Source organism: Esox lucius, chromosome 22 (genome assembly GCF_011004845.1).
Source record: "Esox lucius isolate fEsoLuc1 chromosome 22, fEsoLuc1.pri, whole genome shotgun sequence".
Lineage (NCBI taxonomy): Eukaryota > Metazoa > Chordata > Actinopteri > Esociformes > Esocidae > Esox > Esox lucius.
In genome coordinates this window covers 16,380,005-16,397,689 of record NC_047590.1, presented here as the reverse complement: position 1 = coordinate 16,397,689, position 17,685 = coordinate 16,380,005, and the positions used below count along the sequence as shown (strand labels likewise).

General features: G+C 43.3%; 1 protein-coding gene across 8 annotated transcripts in view; it reads right to left on the bottom strand.

Annotated features, from left to right (window-relative positions):
- Positions 1 to 16,080, bottom strand: part of abi3bpb (ABI family, member 3 (NESH) binding protein b) — a 28,922-nt gene extending 12,842 nt beyond the window's left edge. For 4 of the 8 annotated variants that reach the window (XM_010900392.4, XM_010900393.4, XM_010900394.4 and 1 more), the window contains exons 1-8: positions 15,888 to 16,080; positions 11,275 to 11,454; positions 9,441 to 9,509; positions 9,220 to 9,355; positions 6,297 to 6,475; positions 6,104 to 6,156; positions 5,507 to 5,546; positions 1,966 to 2,046 (exon numbers count right to left, since the gene is read on the bottom strand). In XM_010900392.4, the coding sequence (XP_010898694.2) occupies positions 1,966 to 2,046; positions 5,507 to 5,546; positions 6,104 to 6,156; positions 6,297 to 6,475; positions 9,220 to 9,355; positions 9,441 to 9,509; positions 11,275 to 11,454; positions 15,888 to 15,975 (826 nt within the window). In that variant the 5' untranslated portion in view covers positions 15,976 to 16,080. Of the gene's footprint in view, positions 1 to 426; positions 637 to 1,685; positions 1,761 to 1,965; positions 2,047 to 5,506; positions 5,547 to 6,103; positions 6,157 to 6,296; positions 6,476 to 9,219; positions 9,356 to 9,440; positions 9,510 to 11,274; positions 11,455 to 15,887 lie in introns of all 8 variants that reach the window. The other 4 variants (XM_010900390.4, XM_020042048.3, XM_020042049.3 and 1 more) reach the window with 2 other exon arrangements.
- Positions 16,081 to 17,685: the final 1,605 nt, after the last annotated feature.

The window sequence follows — 17,685 nt, the reverse complement described above, 5'->3', positions numbered from 1 at the left end:
GCGTTGCACTGCGTGAGGCAAATGGTGGTCACACCAGATACTGACTGGTTTTCGGACCCCCCCGGACCCCCCCAATACAGTAAAACTGCACATTTTAGAGTGGCCTTTTATTGTGGCCAGCCTAAGGAATAACTGTGCAATAATGCTGTCTGATCAGCATCTTGATATGCCACACCTGTGAGGTGGATGGATTATCTCGGCAAAGGAGAAGTGCTCACTAACACAGATTTAGACAGATTTGTGAAAAATATTTGAGAGAAATAGGCCTTTCGTGTACATAGAGCAAGTATTAGACCTTTGAGTTCAGCTCATGATAAACGGGGGCTAAAATTAAAGTGTTGCATTTATAATGTTGTACAGTGTATATCACATTGCAGGCACTGCTAAGAAGGGAGTGGTTAAAGAGAGCTGAAATATAAAAATTACCAGAAGAAGAGTATTGTGGCTTCTCTGTGGCACTAGAAGGTACCACGGGGCTGGTCTTTCCTTGATGATTTTCACCACCACGAGGAGGTGGTTTGTTAGGTACAGGGGTGGTAATGGAGGCAGGGGGGGTTTTAGTGGGCAAGACTTGGGGGGAGGCAGGAGGAAAGTCCACGAGATGAGAGGAAGAATTTCTAATATTGTTTCCTCCATCTGGATGAGAGACAACATGGAGGCACATTTTGATAATGGGAGCTAGAAACTATGTAGTCACTTGAGTATATACTTTATGGAGTGTTGTGTTGCCCAACAGTTGTGTTCTGTAACTACAGTTCATAGACAAGCATTCAGATCCATCTCTTTGTTTCTGAGATGAATGTCTTAGAATGTCTGTCATTGAACTTTCAAAATGTGTCATTTGTTGATTCAGATTGATTTAACCTAGTCCCATCATCTAGTTTTACCTCAATGAAATACACTTAGAAAGTCTTGAAATTAATCAAACAGAGTTTTCAGAGGAACGGTAGAAGTACAAAGGGACTGTGTGCTGCCTTTCCCTAATGGGAAATGCAAACACGTCTGCGTCGTTTACATGCAGTGTTGTCATGCAGACTGTTTAAACCCAGCTTTGCCATTTGCCTGAGCAACAGCTCGAAAATAATTGAATTCAGACGGATGAAGAACGAAGAGGGATGACTGTCAAGAAAGTGTGGACAGAAAAATACGAAATAATGAATTCTGGTGAAAATGAATGGAGTGAGAGATGGAGGCAGGGAGGGGGAAAGGGACAGAGATTAATAAAGTCTTTGTGGACAAACATGGATTACAAACGCATAATAAAAATCGGATGGGTGAGGTTTGGGTGAGAAGAAAACACCAAAGAGAAAATGGAAGATAAAACTGAACTAATACAATATGGTGGGCAAGGATGCGAAACAGGCAGCCAATCTTCTCGCAACGCTTGAGGTTTTAGCTCAGAGATGTGGGTACAAACGCAAAGACAATCGAGCCACCATGCGTGCCCTCACGTTTGATCTGGCAGAAACTTACGCACATACTTCCAACACTGTGGTTGCACCGTCCAGGGACTTTCTAACTCTTAGTGAACTCAAGGCATGCCAACATGCAACCAAACACAACCAACAGCTGCCGTTGAGTTCTTCCAGCCCGACCCATTCCTGCCCGCGGAGCAGGGTGGTAGAGATAGCCAAGCCATGACAGACTGAAAATAATCCTTGACTCATTTGTATGTCTCTGTTTACCCAATGGGGACTGTGGCCACTGAGGCTCATTTGAACTGGGGTCAGGTCTAGATTCCGGGTGAGTTTCTGGTGGCGCTGTAGAAAATAACATCAGTTTTTATAAGTCTGAAAAAGGAAAGATGTGCAAAGACAGCTTGTTGGAAAGAAAAGGTGTTTGACCCCAGGAAATGTATGTCTGAAAAGTTTTTTGTTTTTGGTCACAGGAATACTCATGCTGCCTTAAGTAATATAATATTAAAACTAAAGTGCTTTAGAATGAGAGTGAAGAGAGAGTAGTCACCAAACGATGTCTTTGGAGCTCCTGGGAAAACTTGTTTTTTGGTCACAGGAGAGGGTCTGGACTGAGTCTTGTTGTGAATAGCTGAGGGGGAAAGGGAATCAATGATGGATTACTGAGGTGATAGGCAGTTTTCCACAGCCTTATTACATAGCTGAAACGTATTCATATTATGTGAGGATGAATATGAATATCTGGGGATGCTGTGAACAGACACTTTACATTACATAGGCCCTATACAAAACTGTAAAAGACTCTGCAGCTAACGCCTCAGAAAACTGGTGTAATAGGGTAGGTAGTTTAGCTGTGTTGACTTATACACCTGGAACAAGATAATTACATACAGTGGAATATTTCTTATGTAATGGAAGCGCAGGCTGTGAACATATACAGTCGTGGACTAAAGTACTGGCACAATTATCTCTAGAAATACGTTGAGATTGGCCGAAGGATTTGGTCTCAAATTCTTTATTTCACTGTTAATGTTACAGAACACTTGGTTTTGTAATGTATCCTTTTGAATAAAAAACTGAACATAAATGACATTGACAAAATTATTGACACCCTATTTTGTAGCACAGCCTATGACAGATATCTGCACACAAGCACTTCATAGTCATGGATAAGTTTCCTGAAGCTCTGTCCTAGCAGTTTGGCCCACTGTTCTTGTGAACACAATTCTGAATGGTGCCTCCCAACTGCTGTTTTTAGGACTCCCCTTTTTTCCATTCAAACTGGTTGAATAAGTTATATTCACAGTGCAGTTAAGGACAATAACTGGGTAAAAATGTATAGTAGGGAGAACAAGTATTTGATACACTTTTGCAGGTTTTCCCATTTACAAAGCATGTAGAAGTCTGTCATTTTTATCATAGGTACTCTTCAACTGTGAGTGACGGAATCTAAAACAAAAATCCAGAAGATCACATTGTAGAAAATCACATTAGAAGCAGAACTTAATATTTGGTACAGAAACCTTTGTTTGAAATTACAGAGATCATACGTTACCTGTAGTTCTTGACCAGATTTGCACAAACTGGAGCAAGGATTTTGGCCCACTCCTCCATACAGACCTTCTCCAGATCCTTCAGGTTTTGGGGCTGTCGCTGGGCAATACAGACTTTCAGCTCTTTCCAAAGATTTTCTATTGGGTTCAGGTCTGGAGACTGGCTAAGCCACTCCAGGACCTTGAGATGCTTCTTACGGAGCCACTTCTTAGTTGCCCTGTCTGTGTGTTTCGGATCGTTGTCATGCTGGAAGACCCAGCCACAACCTCTTACTGAGGGAAGGAGGTTGTTAGCCAAGATCTCGCGATACATGGCCCCGTCCATCCTCCCCTCAATATGGTGCAGTCATCCTGTCCCCTTTGCAGAAAAGCATCCCCAAAGAATGATGTTTCCACCTCCATGCTTCACGGTTGGGATAGTGTTCTTGGGGTTGTACTCATCCTTCTTCTTCCTCCAAACACGGCAAGTGGAGTTAAGACCAAAAAGCTCTATTTTGGTCTCATCAGACACCATGACCTTCTCCCATTCCTACTCTGGATCATCCAGATGGTCATTGGCAAACTTCAGACGGGCCTGGACATGCGCTGGCTTGAGCAGGGGGACCTTGCGTGCGCTGCAGGATTTTAATCCATGACGGTGTAGTGTGTTAACACAGGTTTTCTTTGAGACTGTGGTCCCAGCTCTATTCAGGTCATTGACCAGGTCCTGCCGTGTAGTTTTGGACTGATCCCTCACCTTCCTCATGATCATTGATGCTCCACGAGGTGAGATCTTGCATGGAGCCCCAGACAGAGGGAGATTGACCGTCATCTTGAACTTCTTCCATTTTCTAATAATTGCGCCAACAGTTGTTGCCTTCTCACCAAGCTGCTTGCCTATTGTCCTGTAGCCCATACCAGCCTTGTGCAGGTCTACAATTTTATCCCTGATGTCCTTACACAGCTATATGGTCTTGGCCATTGTGGAGAGGTTGGAGTCTGTTTGATTGAGTTTGTGGACAGGTGTCTTTTATACAGGTAACCAGTTCAAACAAGTGCAGTTAAATCAGGTAATGAGTGGTGAACACGAGGGCTTCTTAAAGAAAAACTAACAGGTCTGTGAGAGCCGGAATTCTTACTGGTTGGTAGGTGGTCAAATACTTATGTTATGCAATAAAATGCAAATTAATTATAAAATAATCATACAATGTGATTTTCTGGATTTTTGTTTTAGATTCCGTCTCGCGCAGTTGAAATGTACCTATGATAAATATTACAGACTTCTACATGCTTTGTAAGTAGGAAAACCTGCAAAATCGGCAGTGTATCCAATACTTGTTCTCCCCACTGTACTTCTAGAAGGTGCCAATAATACTGTATAGTCCATTTAAGATGTATTTTTGGAATCAATTATTTAGATTATTTGTTTTCATTCAGTGCATGTTGGACTCCGGCAGGGCTGCCTTTTGTCGCCGGTTCTGTTCGTAATTTTTATGGACAGAATTTCTAGGCGCAGCCAGGGGCCGGAGGGTGTCAGGTTTGGGGACCACACGATTTTGTCTCTGCTCTTTGCGGATGATGTTGTCGTGTTGGCCCCTTCAAGCCAGGACCTTCAGCATGCACTTGGACGGTTTGCAGCCGAGTGTGAAGCAGTGGGGATGAGAATCAGTACCTCCAAATCTGAGGCCATGGACCTCAATCGGAAAAGGGTGGCTTGAGGGTGGCTCAATCGGAAAAGGGTGGCACCCACTTCAGGTGGGTGGAGAGTGCCTGCCTCAAGTGGAGGAGTTTAAGTATCTAGGGTCTTCACGAGTGAGGGAAGGATGGAACGAGAGATTGACAGACGGATCGGTGCAGCTTCTGCAGTAATGCGGTCGATGTATCGGCCTGTCGTGGTGAAGAAAGAGCTGAGCCGCAAGGCAAAGCTTTCGATTTACAGGTCAATCTACGTTCCTACTCTCACCTATGGTCATGAGCTTTGGGTCATGACCGAAAGGACAAGATCCCGGATACAGGCGGCTGAAATGAGCTTTCTCTGCAGGGTGGCTGGGCGATCCCTTAGAGATAGGGTGAGAAGCTCGGTCACTCGGAAGGAGCTCAGAGTAGAGCCGCTGCTCCTCCACAGAGAGGGGTCAGCTGAGGTGGCTTGGGCATCTGTTTCAGATGCCTCCGGAACGCCTTTCTGTGAGGAGACCCCGGGGAGGGACTATGTCTCCCGGCTGGCCTGGGAACGCCTCGGTGTCCCCCCGGAAGAGTTAGAGGAAGTGTCTAGGGAGAGGGAAGTCTGGGCATCTCTGCTTAGACTGCTGCCCCCGCGACCCGGCCCCGGATAAGCGCAAGATGATGATGATGATGTTTTCATTCATTCATATGCCCACTTAATCAATGCATATTGGGGTACAAAAGATTTGTAAATTTTTACATTTATTTTGCATTTATGCATTATTTGGATTGTGCAAGGGTGCCAATTATTTTTTCCACCACTGTATATAATGTGTATAAACATGTTGTTCAATTTGATTAAAAGGGACATTTTCGAACAATTAAATAATGGCTTACCTGGATGAGGTGGGAAAAGTGTTCGAGTTATTGGCAGTTTCTGAAAAACAAAAGCAATCGACTGTTCATGTCTTCCATTAAGTGTTACATCAATGAAAGTCTAACTTGTTGCTCTCAGCATTTCTAATGTGCCCCTCCACCCCCTAATGGTACACACCAAGCCTGACTTCTATCTGGAAGACACATGTCACACATTGGAAATATAGATTTAGAGTGACCATTTCACGTTTTGCAATGTTTTCGCAAAGGTTCTGCGTTTTTGTGATGCCACAGCTGGGTGTGAGGGTGACCCTCGTTAACCCACTTTAAAGAGTCTTTCAGAGTCTCTGTCTCTGGGGTCAGAGGGGGAAAGCAGAAAGCAGATGTTTGCCTACTCTGCTCTGGGCTTATAACTCAGCCCTGCTTTGCTTCTCACCCTCTCTCTACTCTTGGGTTCTAGTGTGAGAACAGAAAAAATAAATAAAAAATATTGACATGTTTGGGTCAAATAGTAGTGTGACAATATGCATGCTTATCAAAGCAATTAGGCAAGTATGTCAGTGACAGCCCTATAGGTTGTGTGCTGCAGGTTTATGGCCTAAAAAACACATCACATACCACTGGCTTCCCAATAGAGATCCGATGCTTGTAGGGTTTCTGGATGCTTTTGTCTGTAAAACAAGGAGAAGCAGATGTTAACAGCCGCCACTCTGTGGACAGCATTTCGACAGTGTTGATTTGCTATATGCCTCTTACAGCCCAAAACGGAGAGGTACTGCACTCATTATTCTAAGTGCAATGTACATATTACCCATGTTGGTGTTGTGAGTAATAGGCTTGCTCCAGACACCACTGCGTTCGTCTTTATTGGAGCGGACCCCAAACTCGTAGGGGGTGTTGGGCTTCAGGTTGTCAATCACTGTGTCGCTGGTTGGACAGGTCTGATAGAACCACTTCCTATTCCTCTCTCTGTATCTGACTGTATAGTATCTGTTATGGACAAACAGGCAAGGGACAGTATACAACATGTGTATTACTCTTTTCAAGAGAGCTGCTGAATTATTGTACTGTAAAAATATGTACAGTACCAGTCAAAAGTGTGGACACCTACTAATTCTAGTGAATTTCTATATTTTTGCTATTTTCCACATTGTAGATAAATATGTAGACATCAAAATGATCAAATAACATATGGAATTCATTTATATTTCAGATTCTTCAAAGTAGCCACCCTTTCCCATGATTTGTCTCCCTTGTAAAAGAGATGTGATTATCTCAATGGGACATCCCCTGGTAAAATAAAGGATAAATAAAAAATAAAATAAAAAAAAACAACAGCTTTGCACACTCTTGGCATTCTCTCAACCAACTTCATGAGGTAGTCACCTGGAATGCTTTTCCAACAGTCTTGAAGGAGTTCCCACATATGCTGAGCACTTACTGGCTGATTTTCCTTCACTGTATGGTCCAACTCATCCCAAACCATCTCAGTTGGGTTGAGGTCAGGAGATTGTGGAGACCAGGTCATCTGATGCAGCACCATCACTCTCCTTCTTGGTCAAATAGCCCTTATGCAGCCTGAAGGTGTGTTTTGGGTCATTGTCCTGCTGAAAAACAAATTATAGTCCTACTAAGCGCAAACCAGATGGGATGGAGTATCGCTGCAGAATGCTGTGGTAGCCATGCTGGTTGACAGAGCCTTGAATTGTAAATAAAACACTGACAGTGTCACCAGCAAAGCACCCCACACCTTCACACCTCCACCTCCATGCTTCGTGATGGGAACCACACATGCGGAGATCATCCGTTCACCCACTCTGCATCTCACAAATACACGGCGGTTGGAACCAAAAATCTCAAATGTGGACTCATCAGATCAAGGGACAGATTTCCACTAGTCTAATGTCCATTTCCTGTTTTTCTTGGTCCAAGCAAGTTTCTTCTTCATATGGGTGTTCTTCAGTGGTGGTTTTGTTTGCAGCAATTCGACCATAAAGGCCTGATTCACGCAGTCTCCTCTGAAAAGTTGATGTTGAGATGTCTCTGTTACTTGAATTCTGTGAAATATTTATTTGGGCTGCAATATGAGGTGCAGTTAATTGTTGTTTTCTTATGGTGGTAACTCAAATGAACGTATCCTCTGCAGCAGAGGTGAAACTAGGTCTTTCCTGTGACGGTCCTCATGAGAGACAGTTTCATCACAGCACTTTATGGTTTTTGCAACTGCACATGAAATGTTCCGTATTGATTGACTTTTTGATGGACTGTTGTTTATTTTTGCTTATTTGAGCTGTTCTTGCCATAATATAGATTACTACAGTACAGGTAAAAAGATGGTCTTCTGTATACCCACACTACCTTGTCATCCTCTGTGTACCCACCCCAACACATTAAGAAGGTGAGAAATAAAGAAAATCCACATACTAAGTTGTTACAAGATACACCTGACTACCTCATGAAGCTGTTTTAGAGAATGCCAAGAGTGTGTAAAGCTGTCATCAAGACAAAGGGTGGCTACTTTAAAGAATACACAATATGAAATATATTTGATCTCTTTAACGCTTTTTTTGGTTGCGACTTGATTCCATTCATGTAATATAATAGTTTTGATGTCCACTATTATTTTGCAGTGTGGAAAATAGTATAACTAAAGAAATACCCTTGAATGAGTAGGTGTGTCCAAGCTTTTGACTGTGTATTTAAAAATATTTGAAGTAAATCCAGTCTTTTAGAAAAGTGTAAATGATCCAGGCACAGACAGCTTGGGCCACAAAATACATTCCCATATGTATTTTAGCTCTGTGGCATTTTGACTATGTAGAACAACCTTCAGATATTGTTAATTCTGGCTCCAGTATCTCACGTCATCTCATCAGTGTCAACCGATTCCTTTTCGTTCCCTCATGTATTTTATTCATCTGTAACAGTACAGGCAGTAGCCAAGTAGTAAACAGAAGGAACTGACATTAGCTTTTAATGAGCGACTACATGGAAGGAGACACACTCAGCTGTAGCTTACTGTAGGTCAAGATTTCCAGTGCCTAGTCCAGCTTTCAGAGAGAGAGAGAGAAATTATAGAACCTATTAAAGCCAGAGCGTGATGAGGGTGGTGGAAAAGCGTGTCAGTTTGTGTCCCAGCAGTACGGCCCATGTATCCTCACTCAAGTCCCTTACACACCTGCAGTGGAAAAGGCCTCACATGCAATTTTCCATAGAAAAGTCAGGACACACTTCCTTAAATGTACTCTGTCGAAATGCTGTGCCTCATAAATCCTCCAAGGTTTGACGGTACAGCATAGTGAATACACAAAATTAGTTCCAATGTCGTCTTCAGGTAACGGGTTTCTACATAGCTGGCATCAAGTTTGGTATTCGGCTCTCGGTGTGTGCACATGACTTCAACGTTTGTAGAGAATCCCTAAACTGTGTGTAAACATATTCACCTGTCATCCATTTGGATCTGAGTGAGGCTGTTTCTGTGGAAAGGCTAGGTCTGAAAAAACAACATGGAATGGGAACCAGATGTTTCATTGGCAGTAAAGTAGGCCAGTGGTTCTCAACCTTTTTTTCGGTCACTGTACCACCAACTGAATAACTGCATTTTGTTATGCCCCTGAAGTACCCCCTCCTCTTCATTTTACCAATAAGCCTATGGTGTCATGAGTCTTCTCAAGTAACCTCTGTGTATAGGCCAAGTACCCACAAGGGAACTACTGCGGTTGGTTATTACTCACCCGTCCTCCAGACAGTCGTTCATAATGTTGCCAGCTTCGTAGGGTGTCTTCAGGAATGTTCCCCAGGACAGTAGCACAGATGTAGGGGTGATGGTGCCAACCACTAAGTGGAGTGGCTTTTCCAGGTTGACCTTTCCTGTAAGCACAAAGGTCAAGAGTAAAACCCTATGTGCAAAATGTGTTGATTAGTCTTTCAGGGTTTAGAAGACAGTCACGGGTACCTGTGCAATGTTTCTTCACATCGTTGCTTGGGATTGGCTGGACTGCAACCAGATACTTGGGCTCAGCATCTGAATTGGTTAAGAACAGTTGACACATGATACTATGATTTCTCTGGAATGAAAATTATTTTCCTGGACAGTAAATAAGGGAGAAAGACAGTGCCAGGTGCTTGGCTTTAGGAGATGGCCTGGGAATATTAAAAACCTAAATGTAAACAGAACAGGAACACAGATAAAAGAGATTAACTTTTAGCACAACAAATGAAAACATTCAGTCAGGTGGTAAATTGAAACACAACTGCGTTGCTTGATTATTATTTATTTTTTACTTTGTCTATCCTGGAACGTTAATACAGCAAGTGATCTAAGGCCACAAACTAACAGTCATGTATTGTTATAACTCGTATAAGCAAACAATGTCCAGTTAGGAGGGGCAAAAAAATATGGGGATAAATCTGGAAAACTGTTAAGACACATCTGGTCACTTGGAATCATTGTGCTATAAAAACAGGGTTCCAAAAATATTTTTTGTTTCTATTGCTGGAGCCACAAAGTAAAAAAAAAATGCTGCTCATTAATGAATACAAGGCACAAATAGTGAAGGGTGGAGCGCTGAAGGTCTAACCATAGGCCAGAGTACGACCCGGCATTGAATGGATTAACATAAAGCCAGCGCACATGAGCTATCGTGCCAGGAAAGATGGAGTAGGAGTAGTTTGGCCCGGATCGAGGCTGACACAATGTTACGGGTGGGGCGCTGGACAAATGATGGCCATTCGATGAGCCTGAAAATGAGCAAACTTTTGGGGAAACGCATCAAATCAATTTCAGTCACCACAGAACCAGAGCATGACACTATGCACCAGTCACGTGACGGTGAACTCTTCTTTCATCATTGCTAAGATGGTTTTGTCTAAACTCTCAAAGGATCTCCTCTCTCTTATGTGAAGCTGGTTCTATCAGTTCTTCTGTAGCAGCACCTGAGACCAATTTCGCTCAGCCCTCAATATTGACCTCGATATTTTTTTATGGTCACGTGGCCAGGTCAAATCTTGTACCCGTGATAAATGTTGTGTGAACATTTATGTTCTCCCTCCCACCACTGAAAGGGCTCAGGGAGTTGTTGGACCCTCTAAGGGCTAAAAAGCTGTTATGCATTGAACAAACATTGTTCCTTTTGCTGATTAGGGAGCCGAGGGAGGTGTCCGATTCTTTTTCCCCCCCGGTTCCTTTTTTTCACTTCCCCTTCAAAGCCCAGGATTTACACAATGGCTGTGGTGACCTTAGCCCACATCAAGAAGGAACATGCTCCTTATCTGCCCTCGGGTAGTGCCAGTCAGTGCCAGTGACAAAGGAAACCCAGTGGTTTGGACTGAAATTGCTTATTTGACTGAAGTATCAGTCCAAATAAGCAAGTGGGTTACGCTCAATGGATTGTCTACACACGCTGTGAAGTAAACTTTCACTGGCCCTGTGCTGCTCTGCTCTGCTATGATGTTGTAATGTGCTGGGTTGCTGTGATTATGACGGCATCCCATGGGGGACTGTGGCTGATGATCAATGAAAACCACTGAACATCTTTTTTTCTTATTTAAGAGGAAAGTAAACAATGTGAAGTGCTTAGGGTGACTCCTGCCCTTTTCACCCGATCTTGAGGGGAATCTCTGTTAGTCACCTTTCAGTCAAAGACAGCTTGCAAGTTTCTCAGAGGAAATGTTTCTCGCCTGGGTTGTCGGGTGATTTATGTTGGCGTTACCATATCCACTGTTTTGTTATGACTGTCCGATGAGTGACGGATCCCTGAAGGGCAATAGCTAATAGCTGTGTGTCTTACCAATCTCAGTCTCGAATGCCTCGCCATTCTCAGGCAGCTGGATGAACTGTTTGGAGAACATGCTGCTGCCATAGCCCAGAATGTAGCCTTCCAGCCTGACGTCAGGGTTGGGCCGGACAAACTTCATCACAATGGTGTCGCCGGTGGCGTTGATGCGGACCTTCATGTTCTGTCTTCTCACTGTTGCGGAGAATAAAAAATTGAAAAGATATCTTTAGTGGCATTGTGGTTTACTACACTCTAAGTTGCTTGAGTATAAATTCCGAGCAGACTTCCCACACCTCGCATAGACAAAAGCACATTGCAGAGTAATTGTGAATTTCCACTGTAAAAGCCGTGATCGAGAGACTTTATGGATACATTTGGGTCGTTCTGCAAGGGAAAAAACACTTTCCTCTATCTAGGGAATATTACTTGAATGTATTTTTAAAGGAGTTCGGACACTTGATCCTCTCATCAGTCATAACATTTGACTTTTAGTATGAAGTATATGAATGTATATGAAAGTATATCGACATACTCAGGATTGAGAGATTGAGTAAAGGACAAGTTCAGGAATTACTCCTTATTCAGGAACAGGGACTAGAAAGCTGTCTGGGAAATCTCCTTAACATCAGTTCTTGATCTTATTTAATCCTGATAATAAGCCTCTTCAGCTTTGGAGAAGGCTTTTTCCCACCAGGTTCCCATTCCCCACAATCCAGGAACTTGACTGATTATGCTGAGTTAAGAGAGTCTCCTAAACAGCCTGAAAATCCCACATTAAAGGGCTCAAGATAAGCTTTGGAAAATGATATTGTGGCAGTTTTGTGTCATCACATACATCAGTCAACAGCCTGCCCTTTCACACCCATGTGGGCCAAGAGGCAAGGCAAGCATTCAAGTACTTCAACTTGCCCTAACCACTCAGCACGTTATTTAGGCTTTAACTATAACCTAATCACTTCGATTGACAGACCAAACTCTGAACGAACCCTGTGTGGATACAACAGCAGTTCACTATTGATGACGAGCACATTTCGTTAATCGGGAGAAAATTTACAACAGGCCAACCCGGTTTATTATGTGGTGATTTTGCAGAAGTTGCCAGGAACTATTGGTTTGAGAGAACTTGAAAGGCTACTGAGTTTGCTGAATCAGCACAACATCGCGTAACTTACTCCACAGTTTGAGCAAATGAACTGTTTTCTTGGATACCTGTGACCCTGTGCTTTTCTGCTAATGCCTAATGGTTATCCTGGGTTGTGTTTTGCTTTGAAGTATCTGTCAGTATCTGTCATACATGAAACGTATCTTCCCCACAAACGTGACAACCTCCGCCTTTCTTAAGACTCGTGTACTCTTATTGCTTCCTCCCTTTAAATTTAACAAGAGATGGATGTTTTCACTCTGGACACTGCAGAAGTCTGGCATACACCCGCTCTACTAGTCCCATTGACTAGAATTCGTGCTGTGAAGTCATGTAGGTCTTATCATCCAGGGCAACTTGGATGATGTCCTTAACGATCTATAAATGTTACCTTAGGCTATCAAAGACTGCAATCTGTTATCTTGTAGATATAGAAGACTGTGAAAGATATTAAGATGATACATATTCCAATAAAGCTATGGAATAGTCTAGTCATTAACAATGGCTGCATTTACCTGGAACACTAGTTAGCTATGTTGTTTGATGTTGTCTTTCAGATTCCACTGCACTTCACAAATGGGGTCAAACACTCCAAGTGTTCCCTAAAAAGCCCTGGAGTCCATTTAAATACCAACTGCATCTTCATCCAACCTGTAATTATATGTATCGTCCCTGGAAACCCTCTGTCAAAATAAAGCAAATCCAGTTCAGTGAAAGCTCTAGGTGGATTTTACATTTGGCCAACACTGAGTCTCCCCGAAAGATCATGTGGTATCATGAATATGTCAATCTTCATTGTCTTTAGCTATCTTTGGCCTCTTTGTTCTTCAGATTGGTGTTTGCAACATCTTGCTTTCTTGAACGGTGGGAAAGCCTTGATGGTTGTCATTTAAGACATGTTTAATCATGCAAGCTTGATTCTTGGCAGGGATGTGTTATTTCACAGTTGTTGACTCCAACTGCAGCTGAATGACCCAAGAGATGTTATCGTGTGATAGATAACAGTTGGTTTAGTTCCATCTACCTTAAAGAAAGCAATGCCAGCCAACAAGTTACTGTATTTAAAGAAGAGGTCTATCTAGCATTACATATTTTGTTAATTATTTAAATATGTTTTGTATCACATTTAAAATTAAACAACTCATCTTGTATTATCCCATTTCCTTGTGTTTGTTAGCTGTACACATGCAGGATGGTAATTTGATAATTATCTCAGTGAAACAATAATCAGGGAAAATTCTCCTGTAGCAGGTACATATTGTAGAGGTTTTACATTAGGGCAAATATAGTGGAAATTACAAGGCTTTTAAACCTTAAAAACTTTACCAGTTTGGACACTTTATGAAACAACTAAATGCTCAAGTTGAGATCCTACATCTGAATTTTCAGCAAGAACTAACCAACTATACTCAAAGCAATTAAAAACCCTCCAGTGCTCCATTTCTCAAATTGCCTAACAAATAACTGTTACAAAAGTTTACAAAATCTCGAGGCAGCACTTTTTAGATTCGACTCAACAGGAGCATTTTACCTCATGGTCACATAGGGGACATAAATCGTCACTCCTGGCTTCTCTCTGCTCATATATAGCCTAGTATAACACCCAGTCACATTTAGTGGATGGATGTGATCTCAAAGCTGTACAGCTCTGGATGCTTTCAGGAGCTGTAGGGGCTTTCAGAATATAAACGCATGCACGTAAAGAAAAAAACTTACCACATTCCCTTTTAGTATGTGCCAATCTGGCACAAGTCCAACTTTACAATTTCAAACTCAACATCCATCCCCATTCACGAGAGCCCGCCCTTCTGCCATTCCTCCAACCTGACACCAGGGTGGTTAAACAGTGGGCCATAGAGGTCGGGCATATTTGCGCTGTTGTGCAGCTGTTGACTGGCTCGGTATGCGAGACCCTCAGCCGTCCCTCGTTCATTTCTTCGAATGAAGTTTTAGCATGCGTGAAAAGCCGCGGGGGGAAAACATATCTCCAGCTGCCTAAACGACCACAGCTATAACACAAACACACGCTCTGCACATGTATGCACCTTCGTTTACAACGTACACCCCCCCCTCGCCCAACGTCCGGTCCACACAGAGAGCGGAGCAGGCGTGGGTACACACTGAGTCATATACATGTAACAGCTTTGCGACGTACGTGGGCACCACACGCCACCGCACAGATAGTGAGGCCACTGGTTACGGTACACAGCACTGTAGCAACAAGACGCTTGGGTTCTGATATGCTCACATGTGCAGAGGGGAGGATGTTGGCAGAGCCCGATTCCAAGCCTAACAAGATCCACTCCCGCTTTGTCGGAGTGTCATTGATCGATATAGCCCTGGACACTGCACACGCGGTGTATGTCAATAAGACGTTCCAAGAGGTCCGCTGGACTGCAGAGCAATTGTTGTTTAGATACGGTTTCTAGGCTAAGCTTGGATTTGCCTTTGTCAGACAAGGTTTTTTTATCTGTGGAATTTCTCCAAGAAACATCCCAAGGCAACCACCTTCCAAGTAGAGTTTTCCCTGTCCCCCTGATGATATAGGAGGCATAAACATTGTAATGTGAAACTCCACAGTTACAGCACTCAGTGAAAACAGTTCTTAAGTCGACAGATCCCAGGGAGATCAAACATGCAGCTACAACAATGACATGTTTACAGTTTGGACTGGACAGATGTTCAGAGAATCAAGGGAACCACACACACACACACACAAACACACACACACTTGTGCACACACACACACACACAACATTAGAGAGGATAAGATACTCAACACACACACACACACATGTACAGATGCATACACATTGCAGCTCAACGAAAATGTTGATCTTGGCAAGTGTTTTTATGTGAGATAATACATAATAGCGTCCATACATTGTTTTAGACATTAAATTGCTTGACTACCAATGTTGAAATGGTTTGCTCACCACAGACTACAATTCTACAGTCATATAAAATCGAATCAAATCAGAAAACATAATCTATGTACCAGTAGCAACTAATTGTCTCTTTTTCATTGTATTGGCTTATTTTACACAGTCAGGCCTACACATTATGAGACATTTACAGCACAATGCTTTTGCACCTGAATCTATTCAGATTAAAGCTTTTGGTAAATGAGATAGTGTATTATTTCTTTTTGAGGTTGCCATGGACAGTCTACAAAATGATGTACTAAACATGTACTTTTGCAGGACTTCCGAAACTGGACTAACCGGCCCGTCATTACATGTTCATGCAGTTCAGTTTTGGCAAAGCAATCTGTTTCGAAACAACATTGAATGGCGTTAGGTCTTTTTGCAGAGTCAGCCAAACAGCATGGTTCACAATGCACAAAGAAAACACTTTTTATCCACAAATGCATGGACGGAAACGTGACTTGCATGCTCAGCCCTATACGTTACAACACACAAGACCATGGTTTGCATTAACGCGTTACACCTGACGTCGCAGCATAGCCGATCCGTGCACTTGCCTCTTATCCTCTGCGCTGGGATGCAGCTGAGCAGGATGGATCCGGCGAGGAGTAGGAGGGAGCCTCTGAGAAGCACCGTGCCTGCCATAGAGCTCTCTGGACGGGGACGCTGGACAACTTCACTGAGTTAGTAGCCTAACTTTGGACTTGTGCAGCTCTCCGTGGGAAAACTGGAGTGAAGCGTACCACTGGACCACAGAGCATCTATACTAGAGGGAGAGGAGAGGGTGGGGTGGGGTGAGGGTGGATGGGAGGGAGGGAACTGCTGATGTCACTAACCCCCACACCCCACACATACTGTGACACACACACACACACACCCTTAATGGAATCACCCTTATTTCACACTCCCTCCCATGCTCTATTTTTCCCTCTGTTTTTGTGTCTCTCCCTGTTGTCCTTTCCTCCTCTTCCTCCTCTTCCTCCTCTTCTGTAGTTCTTTTCTGATCCTTTGTTTCAGTGATATTTCCATGTAGACGGGTGGCGCCAGTGTCGTCAACCAGTCCAGAGGGGAGACCTGGGCAGGCATGGGGATATCCGAGTGGGTGGCGGGTGGTATCAAAACCATCAGTACATCAAAGTATCCAACCTCCACTGGAGCGCTTTGGGAGGCGGCGACCAGGCTCCCCCACCAAGGGAGTCAAGCCCCTGGGATAAAAGGGCAAACGGAGGATGGGCCGGGTGTAATCAGGGGGGATATCAACACACTTCCTTCATGCTGATTGTGGTAGCTGCTCCCTCCTTTCCAGCCACACGTGACATCCCATGCGACAGGATACTGAGGCTGGTGGATACAGTTTTCCAGACAGAGCGCCTGCCCGCCCCAACCCTGAGGAACTAAATAAAGGCATGCTCATGATTCATGCTACACTCCACTAACTCACTGAATCCAGGTTTATGAAATGGACAGATCAACGAATGACTGACCGACTGCCAAAAGTGGGAATAACAGAAACCAATGAAAGTGCACATGTATTCGGACCCAAACGAAGGGGCTGTTAATGGGGGAAAAAAGAAAAAGTTGAAACTTGGAAAAGACGTTAACCCCTCACGCTCCTGCGTTTCGTGAAAGATTTTGTTGGATTACTCCTGCCAAAGACTCTACACATGGTGACTAACAAGCATTGACACGCAGGTAGCCAAAGTCAACAGCCAAGCCATGTACGGTTGTGAAACTTCAGGCTCCTTTATATCCTCTTGGCTGCGTACATACATGCTGTTATGGCCTAAACCGGAGGGCCAGGCTGGCTCCAAGCCCAATCCTGTTAAAGTGAAATGATACCACATCAAACAGAAGCTAGAGCCAAGAGTTCCGAGTGACAACGGCTTGTACTAATTAGGACAAGGTTTGGACACACCGTAATAACACGTTTTGCCTCGCACAGCTTCCAGTCTCCCACATTGTTCTACAAATTAGTACGATGACTCTGTCATCGAGTGAACTATTAACATTTCGCCAACTGCAAAACGTGTGTTGTTTGTGTGCTGACGAAGGGTGTGGATCGTGGTCCCTATAAACGTGACTGATAACGATGTTCATTTGTTCAGTTTGATTTCTAATTGATTTCTGAATATCCAGAGTCACTTGAAATTAGTGATAAAGAATTGGTGTTTACTGGCTTCACATAATAAAACCCTGATTGTTTTGTTGTTGTTACTTTTGCTTAATAGAGCTCATTGAGGACTAACAGCCACAGCTTGACATCTTGTAAACCGTCATTAAAACAGCATGTCCGAATACGGGAATGCCCCTACATTATGACTGAATCGGACCACAAAAACAAATCCCAAATATAAT